Here is a 25990-nt window from a genome sequence, read left to right as displayed (position 1 = left end):
GCTTCATTACCCTTATCTACAGCTAGAAGTAGGTCATTTAGGACCTTGACAGTTGCAGTCTCAGTAGAATGATGATTCCGATAGGCAGATTGGTGGATTGGAAACAAACCGAGATTGTCAATGTGGGCTTTCAGCTGTAGTGACACAATACGTTCCAAAACCTTCCCAAGGAATGGCAGGTTTGCGATGGGCCTGTATTAATTCTGAGGCGGGTGGAGAGGTAGAGATGTTTGCGTGAATCGGTGGTAAATCGGTGTCAACATTTATAGAGTTCTTCTTGGGACATCAAGGTACCAAACAAAGACAAGTGCAAGGTGAAATAATTAAAAAATGAAATTCTTTCCTTTCAAAAATCAAATCAATTTTCATCAAAAATTCTTCTTCTTTGGTGTTTACAGTACTTACCGGTATGATACATGATTCACAAGACATTGAAGCTATGAAATCTAACCACATGTTACATAGTTGAAAGACGGGCTTCTCTCTTTATCAAGCCCTCCTAAGTCAAATTAAATCATTACTTTACAAGGCCCTAAGGGCGAAAATTTGTTTCATCATCATTTCTTATATTTTTTGTGTGTATTTTCTCAAACTTCGAACAGAACTGTAGACCTGTCTCTTCCTCTCTCTCATATACATGTGTATATACACATTGTGACATCATTATGGCCTTATCATGTTCCATCAAGACCTTAACAAGCTAATTGTTTATTTCCAGAGTCCAGGTACAGCCAATTCGAAGGGGGAAATGGTGGTCTTCTTGAGAAGAAAAAAAGAAGGTCTGTTTGTTCGCCTTTTTTTTTAGAGGCAGGATGCTATCAAAATTGTGTATGTACATGTATCTAAATTTTAAAATTGTGCGTTTTGGAAACAAGATACCATTGAGAACTTAGACGTGATAGGAATATACTCTGCACACTATTCATAATAAATCTTTGATGACATGATTACCAAACATACAAATTCACTTCAAAAATATACTATGCACATGATGAGTATTCATAAGAAATGGAAAAGTGGAATTGCTGCCCTTGAAATGCGACTGTCATGGAAAGACATTGGTCCATTATCTATGTATGAGAATCTAACATCAAGCTAGGTTCAAACAATTAATCCTTACCTAGTTTTACACCGTGACTTGAATCAAGATGTTAAGTGTTTGTATTCACATGTACAAAACTACATACTCTTTTAAAAAAATACAGTACCACCAAACACTACATAGTTTAATTGAAATTTACTGGGTGATTTTCAATCTTATCAAGGCCAGCGAAAGGATCATCATATGTAGCATGCACAATGCACTCAGTTAACCCTATTACTAATTGTAGCTTAATAGTATAAGTTCCACTTGGCATGTGTGCTAAACAAAGGTTTAAAGGTAAAGACCAGTATTGGAAACGCCCCAATTTCAAAAAATGAAATGGAAGCTCTCATTACCAATCATGTGAAAGAATATGTTTTGACTAATACATGATGATAACAAATTTGGCGGGAAACCGCCTACTAATTCATATATTTGGTAAATTTGTTTCTCTCATGGTCTGTGAGAGATATAGGGTAGTCCCATATACATCTTTCTGTGTATAGTGCTTGTAACTTTACGAAGAATGGGCCAAATTTCTTATTGTTTTGATGATTCCAGAACCTTGCAGATGCTAGATGATCAACCTTTTCTGATCGATCCCACAACGTTTCTTTCACAATGTAATCGCATGACCATAACTGGTCTTTACCTTTAATCAAGTCCAACCGAGCTAAGGGCTCATTCACATTTGACACAAAAAACAGCTGTAATTTACAGCAGGTTTTTTATTTAATAGATGTACATGAATAGCAGGTGCGACATATAAAAGTAGCTGCGCGCGAGAAGGTCCTACATCTATCCGCTTATCTGAGTGCTAGATACAAAATTAAACGAAGTGAACAATTTTCCTGAGAAATAAAATTTGAAAATAAACTATCAGCATTTTCCCCCAAGCACATACATATTTATAAATGGACATGTAAAAATCAAGAGTCAGATTTACCTGCAATACATGAAACAAGAATATTTCTGACAAAAATGTTACAAAGCACTTTTTTCAAAGACTTTTACAGACACACATTAATGATTTACAAATTTAATTTAGAATAAGTTGAATATATAGTACCTTTCAACATGACATGTAATGGAAGCTTATATCTAAACACCAATCAGACCTACACCAGATCAAACAAAAATCCCCACCACCAAACTGTCCTGTGGAGGGCAGTGTGTTGGTGTGAGTGCACTGGGAAATAAACCCTGTTTCGGTTTAAACTTGGTTAGCAGTATACCACCCATGGTGCAGGGCGGGGGGGGGGGGGGGGGGGGGGGGGGGGGGGGGGGGGGCGCTCAAACTTGGTTAGCAGTATACCATCCATGGTGCAGGGAGCGCTCATTTCTTTGCTTGGCGGTCTCTGTGTCTGAGGAGAGCTTGACGTATGACTGCTACGGTAAAGTCAGCATCATCCTTAGTGATACACATGGGTGGCTTGATACGGAATACCTGAGAGAGAGAGAGAGAGAGATAGGAGGGGAGAAAGGAATATGATTTAATAACTGCTGTACATGCATTTACAACTTTATAAATTTGATTTGATTTGATTTGACATGCTTTATTCCTTCTAAAAGGAATAGAACCTAAAAGGTGAATTAAGATTCTTTTAAAGAGGGACAAGATATAAGGGTCTGGCCTCTGCCAGTAACTTACTGCTTTAATGACAGGAATGAAGGAAAGCGGACGGGAGAATGATCAAATGAGGGCTTTATAATGACTATCCCTAGTTTTCAAACCTTGTTTTGTTTAGATTCGACAAGGTTTATTTTATCTAAAAACTAATAGTAGCTACAAAGGTGAGTACACCCTTTCACGGTTACAAGAGTGCGCATGCTCCGACATGGGCGCCATTTTACTTTTATTCTATGCAGCATGCAAAGCGCATGTGATATGATGGGAGTGGGCAGCACAGGCACTGACGCAACAATACATGCGCATCTGAAAACACGCAATGTTTACTCACAAATTAAAATGGCAACCTTAACCATGAAGGGGTGTATTGAGATCCTTTTAGACTGTAAATAAGGAGGTCTGGCCTTCTGTTGGTAACTGGCTGTGCAATGTTACAAACACAGCACAACCCAGTTAATTTTGTCTTGGTTCTGCTTTGTTTTCCTGGTTACAATTGACCTCTCATGCAGAAAAACCAATATGTCAAGGCGATATTCCTATACCAAAGCAACAAACTTTCAGCACCCACAAAAATCTTATCTCTACCTGTTGTTCGACCCCAAGTTACGTACAGTTTTTGCCACACCACTATTAAATTACTTACACTAACAGAAGAGGCCCCAACAAATTTCCAATAAAGTACAGAACAAGCCTAAATCATAAATTGTTTATGTTTACTACTAGATGTATTGATAGTGAGAAAACAGCTCAGTGATGATACATCTATAATGAATGGAAGAAATGAAAAGTGTAGATAGACAGTAGAGTACAGTACAGGCTATCAACGAATAAAATGTCACATCTGGTGACTACAAAATAAAAGAGATTCATAATGATCATAAAAGAGCTCAATGATATAATGAACAGTAAAAAGTACAGAACAGGCTAAAAATAATAATGGAATACATGATTTAAGGCAGATTCATAATGGCATGCAACTGTTGAAACAATGTAACAACTTGATGATGAAATAATGAATAGTAAAAGTAATATAAGAATACAATACCTGTCCATAGAAACCTCCTTTGCCTATAAGCAGTCCCATCTCCTTTGTGTCTTCCCATATGTCTAACATTTCATCTGCAGGGAGGGGTGCTCTCGTTTCCTAGCAAATAAAAATGCCATATGATACAAATACAAATTGGATGGTCTTGTGGGGGATATCAGTATACAGTGCGTCCCAGAAGAAAACGAAACCGAGAATTATCGATGTTTTATCATAACTTAATCACATTTATAATTAATAAATGAAATATATTTGGAAAGCTTAGATCCTCCTCTTTCATTTGATGCAACTCATTATGATGCATATTTCACGCATGAGTGATAAAAATCAATTTGAAGAGAGGAAACCAAAAAGTCGTTTGGCGGGCGGTATCTGAATTTCAAAGAGAAAATCACATTTCTAGAAAGTTGGGTTTCTGCCCTTTCATATGACACCTCAATCAGGAAAAATGAGCAAGGAATGACAAAGTTCTATCATCTATCACAAAGATTGAGGCTGTGAAATTGTTTGGTTTTACAGTGTGTATGAACATGCTTAGTGATTAATTTCTCACCTTATCTGCAACCATTTCCATTCCGATCATGAGGCCTTTACCTCTGACATCACCAACGACCTCAAACTCATCCCGGAGTTTTGCTAACTCGAGGAGGAGGTGGGTTCCAACGTTTTCTGAGTTAGCCTGGAGTCCTTCATTTTCAATCACCTATAACAATTTAAAAAAAAAAAAATGGGATCATATAATAATACTAAAAGCCCACTAAAAGTAATTCAAAAATGTTGTGATTGAGGAGGAGGATAATAACATTTGTGGCTTCCTTGAATAGCAGTCAAATTTTAAGGCCCCCTTTGATCTTGGCCGGCCGCGAATATATTTGCATGCATGTCAAGTGAAGTGTATAGAATACTATGGTACATGTAATTGCAATTTTTTTTTGAAAAATTCACTCATTTGCATTTTTATGGTAATTTATGAAAATAATTTAAAATTAATAAAATTCAAATTTTTACCCATAAAATCATATTTTCATATTTAAACATTAGTTTTCACTACATATGTTCTTTAGACCATTTGGGATAATAATACAACAACAAAATTGGAAGAGCCAGGCTATTCCTTATGTTAGCTATTGTTTTGATAATTTCTTATGTATTTTATGTGTTTTCAACTTATGTATTTTAATGATTTTGTTGTTTTATTCATTTTCATGTATAATTCAACTATTTTGACCCCCAAAATAAACACCTCAACTATAAACTGGACCAATTAACCAATGTATTATCTCTTTTTTAGAAAAATGAGATGTCCATATGTTTTGTACAAAAATCACGAAATTATGATTTTCGGGCTGACATGCAACGACAAACAGTCATGTGACTTTGTAACAGTAGGTCCGATTAAAAAAAAATTGTTTCAAAAGATGCGCAATTAAGACTCAGAAGAAAAAAGTCATATCATTTCAGCGAAAGATTCTTTTGCGTTAAAAATTATCGCAAAAAATGTAGAGGGGAGGCTTCTAAAGCCCTCCCCCCCCCCCCAGGCTAAATAGGGTTAAGACCAAGAATCTGTCATCTTGGAGTGATTCAGAGTCATTTAGGCTGTGTGGCAGCCGTTACTGTACTGACTACACAAGCACTTTGTCTAGACAATATGCATACCTCTAGTACAGCAGAGCCTACAGCACATGATAGTGGGTTTCCTCCATATGTGTTGAAGTGAAGGGCTTCTTTCATAGTAGCAGCAATTTCTGCAAATACAAATTACAGACAAATTATCTAAACATGTTTCCATTTTCTTCATATTCTGCACACGAAAAATCCACTAAAATTATTTGAAAATGTTTGCTTCTATAATTTGTATGTCAAAATATACTATTTTTTGAATGTATGCTGCCATGGATAATATAAAAAGTCAGAAAGTGCATGCACCACAGATTTTCTAAATAGTTTCAAAGATCATACCTTAATTTAACATGAAATTGCCAAATAAAGAGAGAGATATGGACATGTTTCACCCAGTACATGTACTTGTTTTTAGTGTACTATAGATTATGATTCCTGCCCATGCAATATATGTATGCATTCAAGGAGCATATATACCGGTACAATTAAATTATTCATTTCTGACATTTATGCAGGGTATCACATTTTCACCAATAGTGATGGTCTTCCATATGGCCCTGTTTGCTAACAACAAAATGCAATAACAATCATGAATATAAGCTCATTTAGTAACAGAACAAAAAACAGTGAAAATAAGTACTGTATACAAATGTATACACATTCTGTGGTATCCTCTTATTAAATGTGTACCGGTATATTTAAAACAAAATACTGTTGCATATTTGTAATATTTTATAGCATGAAAAGACAGTGATCCCTTATAAATTAGGTTAAATGTAATCATTTATTCTTTAAACTTCTTTATCAAAAAAAAAATTAAAAAATAGCCTCATATAGTTCCAGAAGCTAAAATGTAAAAAGTATATATGCAGGGCTTATATTTCTCCTGGCTCAATTTATTCATAGTCCTGTAACATATCCAAATAAGACAAATGCAACTGTGTCTCCAATATGCATACAAGTAAATTCAGTTAATATCATGGCTTGAATCATTCTTCAAATATTACAATGAGAATCAACATCACATTTGATGGGGGGGGGGGGAGGCATAAAAAGAGCATATCAATACCTCTACACTATGGGAAACTAAAGATTGTTGGATACTAAATGGGAATATGAGGGAGCATTTAGTAGAAAATAAAAATCATTATTAAAGTCATCTTAGGGGCAATATAGACAAAAGTCCAACTTTTTTACATACCGGTTGTTGTCACAACAGCACCCAAAGGAAATCCATTTCCAATTCCTTTTGCCATGGTCACTGCAGATCAAATGAAAGATGGTTGACTATGTGAACTTTAATGTGATAAAGAAACAACTTTTTAGGGCCAAATAAAGAAAACAAACATGTTTAGCATCCTGCCTTTTTGAAAAATAGGAAGGAGTAGGTCCTTTTCTTCCCCCCTCCAAATGGCCGCTGAAATTGGGCGCTTGGTACGTTTTCCCTGACAGCCGCCAGCAAAATTCAGAAATAAATCATTTTAGCAGTGTGTTTTTCATGTATTTTTATTCTTTAAAAATTTTTTTTTAAAATAAATGAATGAGGCAACCCCCAAAAAGGAAGCGGGCAGGGACGCTAAACATGAATTTTTTTTTTAATTGGCCCAATGTTTGCTGGGTTTGTATTCAAACACAATTGATTTGATTATTGAGAACTTTCTCATGGTTCACATATCCAAAAAGTTTGCTTTCCATCAGCATGCTATCACATGCCTGCATTGAAAGAAATCACATATAGTGTTCATACATTTATTAGCAATTTATTTGCAAAGAACCTCTATATACAGGGGTGATAGTGAGTACTAAAAAAATATAGGTTTTTTTTCCCCTCCACCACGCCCCCCTTGAGTATAAAAGTATAATATCTAACAACATTCCCCCCTTTAGAGTAAGAAAATTGGGAAAAAATTGGGGAAAATAGAGAAAATAAGGGAAAAATCAGGAAAAATAGGGATAAAATCAGGGGGGTGGGGGGGGGGGGGGGGAGTTGGAGAAAAAAATCGGGGAAACCGCTTTACATCGGGCAATTATCAGGCCTGTGTGTAAAAACATATTATAGAGCAACAAGAAAATTAATTTGCCTATAATAACAATTACAACTATTGCAGGTACGTATGGAAATTCAATTTACCTATATCACATGCATGAACGTAATAGGCAAACAGACAAAGATTTCCTTTTTACCTAACAATGTGTTCATCAAACATATATCCAATGCAACAGCTATTGCACTTTTTTTCTTTCTTTTCTTCCACCCTTTTTATATCAAATGCACAAATATCTGTAGTAGTAATAGTCACAATAATTTTGGAATTGGTGGAGACATACACTTTTATAATGAAGCTCGTACAGTTCTCCTTTCCCTTCATATAAACAAAAGGATTGACTTTCATAGGGTCACCAACTTCTTCATCCCTTGTCCTGTTCCTTAAAGTGCCCATTCAAAGAAAATCACAAATATGGCAAATAACGTATCACCATAGAAACTGGTAAGCTAACAGATGGCCATCGTACAAGTTTTAGGTCAACTACATATCGGGTGATTTATACAAATACAAATGAAACCACCTCCATAGCATCGGGGATATCCGAGAGGTTCGCCAGAAAAATAATGATGTTTTAATGCCGTCACAATATGAACCAATCCTGCCCAAGCAGACAACATCCCATAAAGAATGAACATAATTGCAATGCTATTATTTCTCAAATTATAAAGAGTTTATTGTATATAAATGTGATGGAATTTTACACCATTCAAAAAGGGATATGAAACAGATTCTGATAACTAAATTCTTTTGTTTGTAAATACACAGGATAGGGGTTAATAAATAATCAAAGAAACCACACTTTCAAATTTAAAACTCCCCCGGAATGATAGCATGGACGGATTTTGTTCCCTCTTGAAATGCTGAACATACCGCGGTGTATGCAGCTGAAAAAACAATGGCGTCTTATTTTGTTTACAAGCGACGGATTCCTTTATTTTGTTATTGCTGCATTTTTCATCAAAATAAAACCATATGCGCGGGGTTTAGAGTGAGGCAATAAACATCTAGCATGACGGCAGTGAAGTAATAAAAATAACTGAAGAGAAGATGACAAAACAGGCACTGAAAATGTGTGAGATGTCATGGGACATCGTCTGCTTGTGCAAATCATGTTCAACATGTGACGTCACACATCTCAGCAGCGATCAGAGAGCTTTTCAGGTGCTATGCCAGGGCTGTATTTAAGCGTTTTGTAATTGATAATAATCATTAATTTAAAAGTTTCCAAGCGATGAACTTTGATAACCTTGTCCAATCAAAGTTCACCTTTGCAATATTGACAATAAAGTTAGTTTTTAAAATCAATGAACTTTCTCCTTAATGCTATCAGTACTTACCTATATCAGGCATAACCCCATGGCTCTCAAAGCCCCAGAAGTGGCTGCCAAGGCGACCAAACCCGGTCTGAACCTCATCTGAGATGCAGACCCCGCCCTTCTCCCTGGTCAGTTTGTACATCTCAGCCAGGAGTCCTCGGGGATACTGAACTGTACCTCCCACACCCTAGGGAAAGGGTCAGGGGTCAACATGATCATGATAACAGCTAGTGTATGGTAAAACCATGTGATTGCCAACATTTCTAATAATCCCCATGCATGTTCATCGTTTCCATCACAATCATCCTTTCAATATTAATAATACTCAGTTTTTATGTAGTTTTTCCAAACTTGGAAATTATTACCCTGGCTTTAGCTGTGCTGCCATTATGGCGCTCTAGCATTTCAAAGAATTCTTCCTGCCAGGTACCCATTTACATCACCTGGGTTGAGTGTGGCAAATGTAGATCGTCATTACCAACACAAACACCATCTAAATCAAGCTTATCATTATCGATCACTACAATCACAGCATCACCAATCAAAGAATCTGACATTTTGCTTTATATAGCCACTAGCCAGTGCATTAGACCACCGAGTAGATGAAAGCACCAATCTTAACTACACCATAGCACTGAAACGGCACTACTTAAGATTCAGACGGATTTACTTCAAGCCATTGACAGTCAGAAAGGAGTAATGATGGTCCTGCTTGACTTGTCTGCTGCGTTTGACACAGTGGACCATAACATTCTGCTGAATCGTCTTGAAGACCATTTTGGTATTACAGGTCTCGCTCTCAAGCTTATCCATTCATACCTTGAAAACCGGAACAGCCATGTTCTAATCTCTGGTCAGCTTTCGAAAGCTTGTAGATTGCCACATGGAATTCCACAAGGTTCTGTCATCGGACCCTTGTTTTTCACCCTTTACATTCGTCCCATTGGTGATATTCTTTGGGCTCATGGAGTATTCTTTCATATGTATGCAGATGACATTCAGATCTACGTGATGTTTGACCCAACTGATCCAGTGGCAATTGATGCTGCGCTCGGCAGACTCAGTAGTTGTATCACTGAAATTCAGTGTTGGATGAATGCGAACAAGCTCAAACTCAACGAAGGCAAGACAGAATTCTTTGTCTCTGCTTCACCGCATCATCGGTCATCCCATCTAATGAATGATGTCAAACTGATGATTGGTGAGAAATCCTTCCCACCATGTAAGTCCATCCGCAATCTGGGAGTAACACTTGAACCATCTGTGAACTTAAGTCTTCATGTTAACCTTCTCAGCAGAAGCATCAAGAACCACCTACGTAACCTGTGGAGGGTGAGGCGGTTTATTGATCAGTCAACATGCCACGCTGCGGCGAGGGCTCTCATCCTTTCCAGACTAGACTACTGCAACAGTCTCTTCAGTGTTCTCAGCCAGAGGGACCTTGATCGTCTTCAGAGACTCCAAAACTCAGCGGCAAGGCTTGTCTTTTCTGCTCCTCTTCGGACTCACATAACACCACTTCGACTTGAACTCCATTGGCTGCCTGTACGACAGAGAATAGCTTTTAAGATCCTACTACTGGTCTACAAGTCTCTCAACCACCGATGTCCCCCGTACATAGCTGACTGCTTGGTTCGTCGTCCTCGAGTCCGAAATACCCGCTCATCATCATCCATCTGGCTCACTCAGTGTCTCTCTAAGAAACGTGCTGGTGAATTGTCTTTTCCATCGGTTGGTGCAAAACTGTGGAACCAACTACCTACTGCTGTGCAGACGGCCTCATCTGTTGACCAGTTCAAGAAACTACTCAAGTCACATCTTTTCTGCTAGAAATTACTTTATTACCAGCCTACATATACTTTGCTGATCTCTGAGAAGTGTCTAACTTTTGTTTTTAAGTGGCCAAAACATTGTCGAGCATGTGTGCAGCGCTTTGAAACTGCAAGGAAAAGGCGCTATATCAAATATCTTTTGGATTGGATTGGATTAACTACATCCATACTTCTCATACACTCTTGTTTGTGAACATAGATCGGACTCAAATTCACTTTCATTAGAATGAATATCATGGTTTTTACACTAAATCATGGGAACCGGTTAAAACAAATTATCTACTGGAGAACTGCTCTTATTAATTAATGTTTATATGTATTCAATTTTACTGATATTATCTGCATAATTGTATTGATAATTGTAATTATTATAATCTTAATTTTTAATCTTGTATATATACATGTGCAATTCAGCCTATTGCTACAAACCATGTTGTCTAATAAGCCATATTTTAATTGAAAACATTTTTTAACTGAATTGAATTAAATTAAACTAGATGGATCTTCGACTGCGCGCAGAAATTCAAGTTTGATTGCAACCCATTAGCAGGTTCTCAGAATATCGTGATTACCAGCTATTTTTCATATACACGTATGACCCTTAATTTGATCTTGGACCTCATGACCCTAAAATCCAATCAGTTCATTGGCTCTGCAAGATACATACATGTCCAGAGTTTGATAGTAATCCATCCGTTTGTTCTATTGACAATGCGTTCTCAAGCTATTTTTGCATACATAATGAGCCTTGTGACCTTTTACCTTTGACCTCATGACCCCAAAATCCAATCAGTACATTGGCTCTGCAAGATACATAGATGACCCAAGTTTGGCAGTAATTCTACTACTTTGTAGCAGAGGCATAACAATATATATATCATCACCATCATCTCACACCCCACACTGAAGGAAAACTTGTATGTATAATCCATTCAAAGAAATCACTCACTTATCCATTGGTTCTGTTATTAAATGCATACTTCTAGTCCCAAATCAACAATTAAATGATATGACGTTTCTTTAATACCTGAATTCCCTCTGCGAAAAAGCCGGCAATTTTCTTTGCCGTGGAGTACCTGAGCACATCTGCATATTGTTCTAGGTAGAGATCCTTTGCCATGCATTCTCCTGTACAGTCACAGTCACGGTTGGTCTAAGAGCAAAAAAAAAAAAAAGTGTGCGTGTTCATTTGTGCAGAGCACACATTTAATTAGGTTTTTACAGCTGCGTATCATCGGATATGATTATTTAAGTCTGGGGGCCGACCTCTAATGTTACCATCCAAAAGTGTGACCCAGTTTTGAATTGGTCTTTCAGAATTAGTATGTATAGGGGGAGTCAGAGGGCTGCGCGTACATCTCCTGTGTAACCTACAGTACTTCATCAATTTTGAACTCCAATGCAAATATGTTAACAGGTGAAATATTTTTCATCTCCCCAAGCATCCTCTGGAACATCAGTTAGTATTTAGGATTCATGTTGTTCCTGGTCAAAAAGTAATACAAAGCTTGCCTGAACAGTTCTTATCATTAGACCGTATGAAATACATGTATGCTCTGGTGACAATTCCCATGTGGTTGATTTCTAATACAGGTTGAAATTCCTAACAACCACCCCATGCAGACACAACAATTATACCCTCAATGTCGAATCCAAACCCTCAACAAAACTATAACCCAATCGGTAATCAAGGTCCAACTTAAAGAGAGGGTTGAGTTTTGGTAAAGATTTAAAAAAACTGGCAGGCTTCCCCATTCTTGCTATTTTGCTTTGAAAGAACATCTCATTAGAAATGTCTCCCTGAAATGCATTCTCCTCTTCAAGTGTCTAGCTCACCTGATCCAAAATATGATGAAAAGTGTATGAAAATTTGGAGCAGTCTGTCATGCCACACGCATGGAGTCCAACGTATACATCTGTGCACATGAGTTTCAGTAGGCTGGAGTCAATGCCTTAAATTTTGGACGATTCAAAACCTCACAGTATAAACAAATCCTTATGGACTACATACAAATACTCAACCTTACCCAAATGCTTCAAGACATTATCTTTCGCAGCATAGTCCCTTGAACATACTGTAACAAACCTATATCTTGAAACTAAATCTTACATGAAATAAAGCCAAGTGCAAATGCAGGGAATAATTTTCCTCAAATTTTTTGATTAGCAATTTCAGCCGATGGATAAATATTTCAAATGAAATTCTGTACATTTCTATGGAAGAAAACTGCTACACAAAAGATATTTTGTATAGCAGTCATGCAAAAATGCATAGCAAATTGCGATGCGATACCAGGAAAATTATTCCCTGAAATGTCTCTCCCCCAAAAACACAAATGTGGGGCGGATCAATATCCCTTTGGGTGATGAGCTCACCTGTACAGGGGAATCGCGGCAGTTCTTTCCTCCCCAGAGTCCCCTGTAAACGTCTGGGTTCATGGTGTTCCTAATCCCGAAGCCGAATGGTGTCGGATAGATCCAACTACTCATGGCTGTCAAACCAAGAAGATTTGGGCTTGCCCCATGGTATGCATTCCTGGTAGAGAATTCAGAGGAATAGATAGATATAGATAATCAAATTTATTCCATTCATCATAAAAAACATTTAGATACAATAACATACAAAATCACAAAGATATATAGTCAAAATAAACATACATTACAAAAGATAATCGTACAATATATATATACATCATAAAGGTGATCTGGACAAAAAAAAGAGTATTCATCAGAATGAGGAGACAGCTAGAAAGGAAATACCTTATTGGTGCTACCACCTACACAAAACTGAAAATTTGAAATTAGGATAAGAAGAGAGTATAACAAGACCAGATTGAAGATTTACAGAATAAGTACATTGTACAAGCAAAATATTAACAAAACAAAAAAAATCCAAAAGAATTGTTTTTGTTTCTTACATTGACAAAGACAAAGACAGCAAACAAAACAACCAAACTAAAACACTAAAAAAAAAATTTGTTTTAAATTATTAAAAAAAAACCCTGATCAAACATTGCTAATATATCTACTGAGTAATAAGGTTTTATATCTCCTTTTAAAGACATTTAGTGATGGACTAGTTTTAATATACTGGTAAACCGTTCCAGATTTTGGGCCCTTTGAAAAAAATACAATGAAAAAAAACCTGATTGCAAACATCTCTGGTAAAAATATAAAAGTCATGGATTATATAGCTGGTTTATAGCCGTTTCGTCTACAACTAGTTTGCCACTAGCCACATGGTCTCATAACCATTTGGTCCAATGACCACTTAGGCCAATAGTCTAATTTCCATTTTGTCTAATCTTTAATCAGTTTACTACCGATTTGGTCTATCCCACATTTGGTCTATTTGCCAGTTGGTCTAATTCCTAGTTTGTCCAATGCCCATTTCATCTACCATCTAATAAGGTCTAATAATCATTTGATGATAATTATTATTTATAATTAAATGATATTTAGACCATATGGATAGTCGACAAAATGGCAAATCATATAGCTAACATCCACACAATGTTACTTCATCCTTCAACGTTGAACTTCGTTTTCTCTCCCAAGTTTGTCAAAATTGTTATTAAAGGTAATGCAAAGTTTTGGTAAATTTTGAAAATTGGCTGGATAGTGAATCTTTACAATTTTTATATATTTGGATGCCCATGTGGATGTATTATAAGCACCAGAAAATTTAGCCCCTAAAACACTTCTGCTTCCGAGAAAAATTGAATATCAAAATTTACCGGTGCTCCCGGTAAATTTTGATAAATATCAAATAGCGCCTACGGCCAAACAATGGTAGCTGCGACCATGAAAATCTCAGAAGATGTAGCTGTGATATATAATTTGCAAACGGGAATAGCCAATCGGTCGATTTTAGTCAAGAAACATTGTACTATAGCTAAATTGATATTTTGACCTTGAGAGGGAGCTATACAACATGAATAGCTTATTATTTACAATTTCATTACTTTAGACTCGATTTCAACAGCGACAATGATTACTGAATATTGTAAGATCAAATATGCTTCCAAAATGTTCATTTGAAACAAATTCATGACCCCATACCAAAACTCTGTATTACCTTTAAGGGAAAACATAAATCATCTATAAGGAAAACCAACCTCTTCTTCACGTAATGACATTGACTAAAACTCTACTACTAATAAGGACAAATAGGCTCTTTATTTCATAAAATAAACAAAACACCAACTACAACTGAAAGATGAAAGTCCTAAAGAGATATACTAAGTGTTATAAGATACAAATGTTTCTCTCAGATATACTTAAAGAGGTGTTTCAGCTTCCAAACAATTCACCAATCTGCATGGCTATTCTTTTTTTTTTATTGTGTGCTTGAATATACATTTTCACACAAGATCTAATCTTAATATTATTTAGAGGCCTTTTAGGAAGTCTATTTGATTCTTAGTTTGAATATATATCTCACAGAGTTCTGATTTTCTCTTTCATCTGGTTAAAGATCATATGGGAATGCCCAGCTTTTTTAAAAAAAGAAATCGTACCTGGTAATAAAAATCAACAAACGATCACAATTATTATAACATCATTATTGCTATACTTCATTGAGGGGAGGTTAAAGGGTATATTGTGTTCAAAGTCAGAATTCAAATGTTGGGTCCTCTGTGCAGGGTCTTTGGCCAAAATCAAACATACCTGAAACTGATGACATCATAAGAACCAGTGTGCATGCGAGCCATCTGCATAGCCATATCGTTAGCATCAGTTCCGCTGTTGACGAAGTATATCACCTGGAGAGAAATATTCAAGGAGCTTGCAGTACAAAATTTGAGGCATAATGAATAGTTAGGCACTACTAACATTAGACAGAAATAACCGTCTGATTTGGGTCATTTCTTTAATAAAACTGACATTTGTTGACATTCCCCAATACATACATAATCGGAGGTCTAGTGGAGCCAGACGTAGTCTCAGTGAAACAACGGACGATTAGAGAGACTGAAGTTTTCGGTCTATACTAACATATACAATTCATTCATTTTTGTATTACTTATTAATGTTCAAGCATGAGAGTATCTATAAATTCCGTAAATGGAGCCAACAAATAGCAAAACTTAGTTCACTTTTTTTATTTATTCTTGATTTATTACAATTGGTGGATACAGCAGCAGTTGGCTGACTTACTCAAAATTTACAAATGCATTTAAAAACATATGGAGAGACATTAAATATAACTACATGTACAATTATATACTGTATATGATAATATGAAATAAGACAATTATAGATACTGGACAATATAAACATGAATTGAATAACAGTGAGAACATAAACTCATGGAGAGAAATCACCATAATCATCTGTTATATAATAAGTATTATAAATCTAAGTAGAGAATGTACCAGAATAGGCAAAATCAGGCCTGTTCAAAGGCACAGTGACAATTTGTTGGCTATATGTATGTATACATGTATACTGTAAACCTAGTTTAATTATTTTGCTATTTAATTTTAAAATGTGTTTACCTTGATAGGGGCCTCATTTACAAGCACAAGTTGCTTCTTAGAGGTTGTGACCTATTATTTGTTCTGTATTTATGATCTGTTATGTTTTTTATGATGCCAAATAAACTGAATTAATAATTAGTGACAGATTTCTTCCAGGCGCCTGCTGTGACACCCTATTGGGGCGTTGCAAGAAATGTGCAATCAATTGCAAATCCCCCAAAATCAAGCGTAAGTCTTGCGATTGATTGCAAATTTGCAATTAATCCCGACTCAACTTTCTTGCAACGTCCCATTAGTAAGAGAGAGAAAGAGAGAGAGAGAGGGGGAATGGGGGGAGGGGGGAAGAGAATAAAAGCTAGATCTGGTTACCTTGATTTAATTGTTAAAAATTTAATCCTAACGATAACCTAGGAAATTTAGGAGACTAATGGGGCATTGCAAGAAAGTTGAGTTGCAATCGATTGCAAACTATATCAGTTGCATAGTTTACAACTTGCAATCAATCGCAACTTTCTTGCAAACCCCCCCCCCCCCCCCCCCCCATATATCTTACATGTTTTTAGAGTTACAAGGTTGGTTGGCCATCATCAGTACAGCTTATACAACTCACTCCTAGATCCTTGTCAAATCATTAGTCAAGTGCGGTCACATGTGATTCACGAGACTATCACACGTTTTTTTCATAAAGTGTACAATAGTTTTTTGTTTTTTTTTAAAGTATGCAATGCGCATCAGTGCACAGCTGGATGTCAGTGCTGTGTGTGGGCTTATAGTTGCGTGACCATCCTAGTCAAGCATCCCTCATGTTTGGGGCCCCTGCACTTTTTCCACAGATAGTTTGGATACTACTTAAAATTCATAATGTTATAGAAATATCAAGTTCGTTATTATATGTATAGGTTAATAACATTTTGACATGAAGTTATTATGGTTTGTACATGTATATACCTTATGTTTATATGTTCTTTGTTATTTAGTTATTGTATTTTGAAGGATGCAGAAATAAAATAAAATCAAATCACAGCATTTGAAGCCCCTCTAAAGTGTTGGGAGCCCCAAAAATTTGATGGCAAAAATTTCACTTAATTTGTATCATGATGTAAAAGAGGATGTCATTTAAGACACATTTCTGCTTGGATTTTCAAAGCAAATGTGTTTAAAGTCGATTATTGATGAAAAGAATACAACATTTTGGTTTTCTGCGTACAACAGAAAACCCCAATTATGTATTCTTTTATCAATATTTGTATTGAAACACATCTTTTGGGGGGGAAGTCCTCTTTTACATTATGATACAAATAAATTGAAATTAATTAATTCAAATCAACAATTTGCGAAATTGGGGCTCCCAATAATTTAGAGGGGTTTTAATGCACATAGAGGTACATTGTACATGTTTATATGGCTCTTGGTGTCTACACTTAATAACATCCAAATAATATGTGTGTTAGGAGCTACAATCAGAGCATCAACTCATGTTCTCTACCACATACAGAACATCCTTGTATGCAGCTCGAAACAGACTAATCCATTATGATAAGCTTTCAATGTACTCACATTAAGGTGCTCAGGCAGTTTTGCTCTTAGGTCTTTAGCGTACTGATGTATTGCAGGATGCATGTAGATGTTAGTGGTATGCCACAGGTTGTGCGCTTGTTTTACCAGTGCATCCGTCACATACCTTGGGAAAATAAATCAAACTTGGATATCAAAAAAGAAGATCTCTTAATAAATATTCAGTTTAAAACAGATTACCGGTAGGGCACATCAATATCTTTGTTTTACCTTTCTGTTGGAAATGAAATAAATATGAATATGAATATCAAAGTAAAGTCTCGGACAAGTTTTGTTTTCCATTGGGTATTTGTGACATGAACTGTTATTTTATAAACAAATACCATCTACAGGTGGCCTCCGATCCCCCACCCCCCCCTCCTCCCCTCCCCTCACTCCTCCCCTCCCCTCCCTAACAGGCCTTCCCACTGTACATCAACCCCAAGAGGGAGCACATTCAACAACAAAATAATTACTAACGTACCAGGTAATTTACTTTAAAACATTGTCTGAGGGGTGGTTTTCCAGGGCGTAAGAGGGGAGGATATGGGGTGTTATTGTCTCTATTGCTTGATTTGTGCTCAAGAACTTTGAATAAACTGTAATGAAGTCCCAGACTATTGTCAGATGTTTATGACAACAGCACTGCCAGAGTTGATAAATTAAACCATTGAGGATAGATTCCCTTTCAGAGTTCCTCAAAGAGCATATGCACAACAGATTACGAGCGCACTACATGGATGTCTTTGTTTGCATTCGGTAGTCTTTTATTTGTATTGCACAGCTCCTGTGTATAATCTAATATTCTCTGTCATGCTTGGGTAAGGAAGGATGCAACCAAGTTTTGCGGACCATAGTAGGAGACCAGCCTGCAGGTTCCGGGACCAATCTCTGGGAACAAAGGTTTGAAATTCTATGAAGCACCCACATGCACCCCTGCTCATTTATTCATTTCTTTACAACAGCTTTGTTCAAGATCACAGCCATGCAGTATTCATCTCTCGATCTTTTCTGGTCCACTTGGTCCAACAAACCAAGCACTTAGTAAGTGCAACAAAACAGACTTGATATCTATATTCGTCACAATAGGGGAACAAACATGACAAAATGATATGCCTTGAAGCAGTTGAGCTATAGTGGACATCAGTATCACAAGCTTACTGTACTGTGAAATATCTTGGGTGCTCAGTAATAAAGAAGAAGTATAATAATAACAATATTCTGGTTTAACATTACAGAAATTGTATTATTATCTATATAAGGCTTCCAAGTGGTACAATAAATCAGAGTATTTAATATTTAGCGCACTTCCCAGATGACAGATCAATATTGTATTCATATTGATTTGTCATGCTTCCGGGAACTTCAACTGTCGATACAATATTGCTTGATTTTCGAGGCAAATTTTGTTATTTCGCTAGTCGTCCTGATATAGTTAATAATAATAATATTCTATGGCTATGTTTTTGTGTGATACTAAATAAATATTGCTCTCGCTATGACAATATATTCTTGAATCACACTCAAAGCCATCTAATAACATATAATTATTTACAAATATTATATTATACAGTAGGTTTGCAGTTGCACCATGTGTGAGAGAGAGAGAGAGAGGTTTGAGGAGTCCTGAAAAGGATTCTAACTCGGTAATCTTTCTTGGAGGAGTGTAGTCCTGAAAAAGACTGTTTGTTATCTTTCTTAGCATATAGTTCTCAGGAGAATTATAGCGCTTGGAGAGGATGAGTGGCTCGACGTTTCGAACAGGTTGACTATCCGTCGTCAGGAGTGGAGAATAGCTGGCGTGCGTGCGAGCTTAAGTCACCGGGGTGCGGACGTCAGGGAAAAATAGGTGACCGTGTCGGCTTGAGTCATCGGGGAGTGGGCATGGATGTTCGGCTGGTAAACCTACTGTATATCTACATCACCATGCAAGCCGACACTTACAAGCAGCAAATATTATATTGTTCATATATAGTCAAACTTCAAGCAGTGCAAAAGGACATTGTATTGACGAATCCATGCCTTCACATAGCTATATCTATAGTCCCACCTGCCATAGCGGTGACCTCTCTGAAAGCTCATTCAGAAGTCACAAGGGGGAAATGCCAGAAACTAGCCCATATGAATTAAGGCTATCCTTTTTCCGTTGCCACTTTTCCAGCTTTCCTGTGAAAGGCCTTGACACACATGGCTTATTATACTTATTTTGTACTGATAAAAAGACCCTAAGATACAAAGACTGATTAAACCATTATTGGAAGAGCTTCCAAGGCTCCTGTCAAACAGACAAAAACAAACTAATATTATGTAATCTATGTACAATATATAATTCAGGTCAGTGTAACATCAATCTTGAAGAAAATTACACTAATGGGAGGATCCCTACTGTCTGTGTAATGTGACAATTTAACAACCTGTCACCTTAAAAAGCACCCTGGTGGTGTTGTTTCACATTCAAATGGTTTAATGCATGATCATTAGTGGACTTATTAATGATCCCCCCCCCCCCACCCCAAGTTTGCACACTTCCAAGGAGAAGGGTATTTGATTGCCCCTCGATAGGGTGCAAGGAAACGAGATCATAAATGATTAGTTATTCATACCGTTGTTAACGACAGTATTTTCAGACAGTATTTCACAACAACAAAATAATAACAACAACAACAACAGCAATATGAAACCAGTGTAATGCCCTTCACATTGATACACAAAGATACAACATGTAAGTGGTTTTTATGGCTAATTAGCTACAGAGAAACCTGTACACAAAGACTGCTCAAGAGGGACAAGAAAAGTTTCTTTATGGACAGGTTCATTTAGTACACATGAACAAGTTACAATGGAAAACTTATTCATAGGAAACGGCATCCCTTACAGGGATGCCAGTTAAAATTGATCAGAGGGCCTGAAAATCACCTAAAATTAGCTATTTTGTACACAAAAAAGCCTAAACTATGGTCTGAAAATAAGTCGTCAGGGCCTGAATTCAGGCTATTGCTTGAAAACTGGCATCCCTGCTCTTATACATTGTGTAAGTTATATGCCTCCACCTTAAATTCAGTACAGGAAATGGATGGAAACAAAAAGCCTACAATGAAATGTCAACTGACGACTATGATCTTGACCTACTAGCCCCAAAATGTAATTGGATCTTCTTCCTATAGTAATGCTATCACCATGTTTGAAGCTCATATGTTCTTGACATATTGTGATAACAAGGAACAGGTGGTTGCTATTTTTTTCACCTCCATGTAAAATATTCTTATTTTTGTCACAGCAGTTTCTTTGAGTGGGTTTAATTTACCACATCATACAGTACACATGGGTGGGAAAATGGCATCTAACAGCATTCCCCCCTTTTGATTAAGAAAAATTGGGAAATAATAGGAAGGAATAAAGAAAATAAGGGGAAAATCTGGAAAATCTGTAGTTTTGTTTATTCATCTTTATTCAGGAAGGTATACATATAACATAATAATAAAGATGTGACATAAAACCCAGGACAGAGATTTGTATTACATTAAATGCATCTCATGCAGGGTTGAACAATTACAATACACAAAAACAAAACGGAAAAGAGAACATCATAACGTCAGTGTTTTAAATGAAAACATTAATAATTCCTAACAAAATAACAAAAACAAAAATAATTATTACTTTCTTAGTTAGCAATGCCAAGTGAGCTCAGATAGGCTGTAAAAAACAATATAAACCCACAGAATATACTTTTGAAATATTACTTTTCCCAATTACATAATTATGCCACACCTTACATTTAGGTACCGTCATCATATCTGTCAATATAGTAGCATGCGTAATCACACCACGAGAACCTGTCCCCATAGAGAGAGGGGGAGAAAGAGAGAGAGAGAGAGAGAGAGAGGGGAAGAGAGAGAAAGAAAGAAAGAGGGAAAGGAAGAGAGAGAGAAAGAGGGAGAGGGAGAGAAAGAGGCCTCGCTATTGCAAGTCATACAAATTAGTTAAACCACTTACACTCCCAAGTAATGTTGTGATTGCCAGGTGCGTTCCGACCGGCTGTGAAAAATAACATACGACCCAAACAGTACGGTTTTCAAGATTTCATTTCTCAGTTGTGGATACCTTACTTTGCATTTACATGTTTTCAACATATCTATAAGTCTTTTCTTGTTGTCAGGAGTTATCAAACCTCGGGAACCTATCTCTATACACATTAATTTGGGAGTCCAGCCGGCTTCTGAGATATCATGTGTTAGTCCGGCGTACCTGTCAAGCTTTCTTTGGTGAGCCTGTTGAATGTTGGTTTCAAATGGAATTGTCAACTCAAATACTAGTATTTCCTTTTTTCTAAAATTAATGAAACATAAATCAGGTCTTTGTTGTGTTGGAACAATGGTTGGGGGAACCGTCCCTCCACTGATTGTCTCCCCTTCCACGTCAGCATATACTTGGTGATCACTATCAAGGCCGTTCTGTTTGATGGTCTTTAGCAGATTATGTACAATGTTATTGTGGCGCCACGTGTATCTATTTAACATTTCCTGACAATTATTCAATACGTGATGCAAAGTACCTTTGGCTTGACATAAACTACACAAGTCATTTATTCGCTTACCCCATCTATACAAGTTTTTATTACTCGGCAGACTATCAATCGCTGCATTTATTGCAAATTTCATAACTCCTTGTGGAAGATTGAAGATGATGGACTTCCAGGACAAGTCACAGTTTTCTATTTCTAGTACCTTCATGAATTCACCTTGGACTAGGAGAGGTTCTATTTCATTTTTCCACTTTTTCCTGCTTTCCTCTTTCAGGTTCATTTTGACTGATTTTTTAGTATCTTTCCAATTCGTTTGTAAACTGGTTTGATGAATTTGGTGTGCAACCTGAATTGTAGATGACTTTCTGGTCCAGTTTTCCTCTCTGGCCAGTTGTTGATCTACATGTAGGGCGTGAACTACCATTTCGTCGCCTTTAACTTTCGATCTACTGTAGGCAAGGCAATGACATGTTTGGTAGAGTTCAGAGATAGTGGGAATATTAAGCCCCGCTGGGGCATGAACTACAGCAATATTGGCACCACACCGGGGGATGCCCATCCATTTTTTAATGTATTTGTCTAGAAGTGTATCTAGTTGTCCAAGGTGAGTTGCATGAAGGTCATGTACAGTTAACATATATCTCATAGAGGAGAGAGCATAATCATTAAGAATTCTTAGCTTATACTCGTTTTTTATGTTTACACTATCTATATTCGTGAGGGTACTATCAACCTTATCTCTGATGAAATCATGTTTCTGAAGTCTTCATCCTGAAAGTTATTTGAGATCCGAGAAATTTAATAGGATTATTTTGTACAGATGCAATTTGTTCCCTAGCTAAGCAAAAATCAATAACTGTTGGTTTACCGCCTGAAATTGATAAGGAACGACACTTCTTAGCTTTGACTGTTAAGCCCATACTACTGAGAAGTTTATCTACTTCTTGAACAAGTTTTTGATGATACCTATGAAAATAAGGGGAAAATCTGGAAAATCTGTATAAAATAGGAAGAAGAAAAAACCATTGGATTTAAAAAAAAAAAAAAAAAAAAAAAAATATTGATCGAGGCATGGAGGGGGGGGGGGGGGCACTGGGCCCCCAATGGTTGACTTACGGATGGCAGTGGCCAACGCTGACTGTGACGATTCCTCCAAACAGATCCAGGTACCTTTTGCCTTCTACGTCCCAGAGCCATTGCATCTTGCCTTGATGAAGCATGACAGGGTTGCGGTAGTATGTGAATAGGGCCGGGTTGATGGACTCACTCCGCACCTGCTTGGCTTCCTCATAAGATATACCCTAGAATGTGCAACATAGTGAAAGGTCCATGTAAAATAGTATCAAGGACGGTGGTTTTCAAATTGGCAAAACCTATATTTCTCTTTTTTGTTGTTGCACTATTCCTACAGAGAGCGGCCAGGCAGATATATCTAGTGATTACCGGTATATCTGATTATAATGAAAAGATGAGAAATGCTCATTTTTTTGTGAGGAAAATTTTTTAAAAAAATTTGCAAACACATTTTCCTTTTGATTTTCTTTTATGAATGACAAGAATTTCCATTTTAAGGTGGAACAGAATCGAGATGCAACAACACATATTACAGTGTACGTGTACATAAAAATAAAAATATTTTTAACACATCTAGTTTCATGACACAATTTCTTGAATAGAAACATGGCTGTCATCATTTTAGAGGGGTATGATTATTGATTACCCTCGAACAAGTTGAACTCATTAACACTCCTATGGTTTCTATCACATTCTCACCTCATATTTGTTGGGCTGGAAATCACATGTTGGTAGCTCTGGGCCATCAGCGAGTATCTGTTGCTTAGCAACTCCTAGTGAAGATGGAAGGGGGGAGGGGCGGTCAATAGAAGGAAGGCAGGAAGTATGAGGACAAAGCAATTAGAAACCAACATTCTTTTATTGAGTATTCATCTGATAACAATGACTCTAGAAGTTATAACATATGGTATAGCACCAGAGGATAGCAGCCCCGTATCGCCAGGTGCTGAGGCCGTCACTTCCGGGCATTGCCTGCCGCTGTAGCCCCTCCACCGTGGTTCACAGCCTCTGAGCAACAAATGGTCTTCTTGAAACTTTCCTTGGACAAAATTCCTTTGTGGTAACTGTCAATATTTGAGAAGTTATGCTGATTTTTGTAATTACATGTATTGTATATCAAAGACAAGATAAAGGGATTTAAAGAAATACCTAATAATACAGATTTAAATCCCAAAACAATATGGGATTGTTTAAAAATGTTTATAACAGGTTACTGTATCGAATATGGAACCAGAAAAAATGAAGAGGGGAAGAGAAAAAAGGAAGCACTAAACGGAAACTTGCATTACATTCAGATGCGATTAATGATAAAAATCAATCTTCTATATGAAGAAATTACATGGATGGAGATAGATGATTTAGAAAAGAAATTGAATGGAATTCTTAATCAGGAAAGAGCAGGGTTAATTGTGACATCAAGAATAAGATGGGCAGAACATGGAAAAATGAACTTTGCAATATTTTGCTAGCTTTTCTGGGAGTAGAATAAATGTAAATAAATCTGAAGTTATTAATATTATTTTGCAGGTCTAAAGATATACCAATACATCCTATCCAGGAATAAGGTTTGAGGTGGAGGACCAAGTAATTAAGGCACAAGGTGTATTTCTAGGACAATTATCCCTGGGCAATCAACCCTGACCAATTACAAGCGGGACAACTACCCCCAAGGACAATTCCCCCTCCCTCCCCCCCCCCCCCACGAGGACAATTTTTAGGGGTGAGGGGTAATTGTCCTCAGGGGGTAAATGGCCTAGGGGGTTATTTCAGGGTTTGTCCTTAGGGCTTAATTTTTAAGGATGGGGGTAATTGTTCTCAGGAACTGTATAGCATAGAGATGTACCTGTACATTTTTTTTTTTTTTGTCCCAAAATTTGACCGATTGACATTTCGTTCCTTTTTTAATTGAAAAATATTTAAAAAAGAGAAAAGGGGGGGGGCCGGGGTGGGGGGGGGGGGGGGGTTTCATTCAAAACACACACAAAAAAATGAAGGGGGGGGGTTAACCCCACCCCCCCCCTCCCTGCGTATGGCCTGCATGTAGAATAGATGGAGATATATGTACTTCTTCTTCTACATGTAAGTTCCAACACTAAATAAAGATTTTAAAGCATTCATGTCTTTATTTGTAAATGTGAACACAACTTTAGAATACATTACAAGAGAGCAGAGAAGAACAACACCGTTTCATTACATTTCAAGAAATGTACATTGAAGCTTGATGTTTCATAGTCTATGTTGCATTTTAATAGGTGAATTAGGCCTATGTGGTTTTTAACTTTTTGCTCACTAAGAGTTATAGACCTACATGTAGACCTATGTTGAAATTTGAATATATTCCAGTTTCTGTTCGACTTTTAGTTTGAGAGTGCTTTATGTTGTTCTTATACTTATAATTATCATTCTTATTTTATTGTAGATCTAATTCCTTGTTGTAAGGCATTTGAGATTGTTGTTGATGTCTACTCAAAGGTTTGGATAATAAAAACATAAAAACAAAGAAAAGTTACCATGTAAGGTTCGTCTCTGTGTGCTCTCGTTCTGTGGTCTCTCTCCACTGGTATTGACGCCGGAGCTGCTGGCTTGCGCATTTTCAGAAGAAAGACTCAAACTTCGGCAGGCAATGTTTCTCCCAATATCTGTGGATCTACCTCTGATGAGGCCGGGTAAAAACCGTTGACATAAACGAAGTCTCATGTACGATGATTGCATTTTTACAATCATAACGTGTGGTGTCCTAACTTGACCAAAGACAAATCTCAAACAGAAATCAATCAAAATG

At 36.9% G+C, this 25990-nt stretch overlaps 1 protein-coding gene across 1 annotated transcript; it reads right to left on the bottom strand.

Annotated features, from left to right (window-relative positions):
• Positions 1–1654: 1654 nt before the first annotated feature.
• LOC594821 (alanine--glyoxylate aminotransferase 2, mitochondrial) lies at positions 1655–25990 on the bottom strand. Its single transcript, XM_030975476.1, has 14 exons — positions 25719–25990; positions 23908–23981; positions 23251–23435; positions 17616–17739; positions 15247–15341; positions 12952–13111; positions 11603–11728; positions 8765–8930; positions 6581–6640; positions 5416–5504; positions 4313–4462; positions 3760–3858; positions 2375–2531; positions 1655–2342 (listed from the first exon to the last, which is right to left on the bottom strand). Exons 1-13 carry the CDS (start codon positions 25930–25932, stop codon positions 2421–2423), a joined length of 1653 nt encoding a protein of 550 aa, XP_030831336.1. The 5' UTR covers positions 25933–25990; the 3' UTR covers positions 1655–2342; positions 2375–2420.

The sequence above is a fragment of the Strongylocentrotus purpuratus genome, unplaced genomic scaffold (assembly GCF_000002235.5).
Source record: "Strongylocentrotus purpuratus isolate Spur 01 unplaced genomic scaffold, Spur_5.0 spur5_scaffold_8, whole genome shotgun sequence".
Taxonomy (NCBI): Eukaryota; Metazoa; Echinodermata; class Echinoidea; order Camarodonta; family Strongylocentrotidae; genus Strongylocentrotus; species Strongylocentrotus purpuratus.
This window is presented reverse-complemented; position numbering and strand designations above follow the sequence as displayed.

Coding starts and splice junctions, on each gene's coding strand:
- LOC594821 (XM_030975476.1), bottom strand. CDS start 25,932: ATGATTGTAAAAATGCAATCATCGTACATGAGACTTCGTTTATGTCAA. Junction 11,729..12,951: donor GCCGCGATTCCCCTGTACAG/GTGAGCTCATCA, acceptor TTTTGCTCTTAG/ACCAACCGTGACTGTGACTG. Junction 8,931..11,602: donor TTTTCGCAGAGGGAATTCAG/GTATTAAAGAAA, acceptor CCCTTTCCCTAG/GGTGTGGGAGGTACAGTTCA.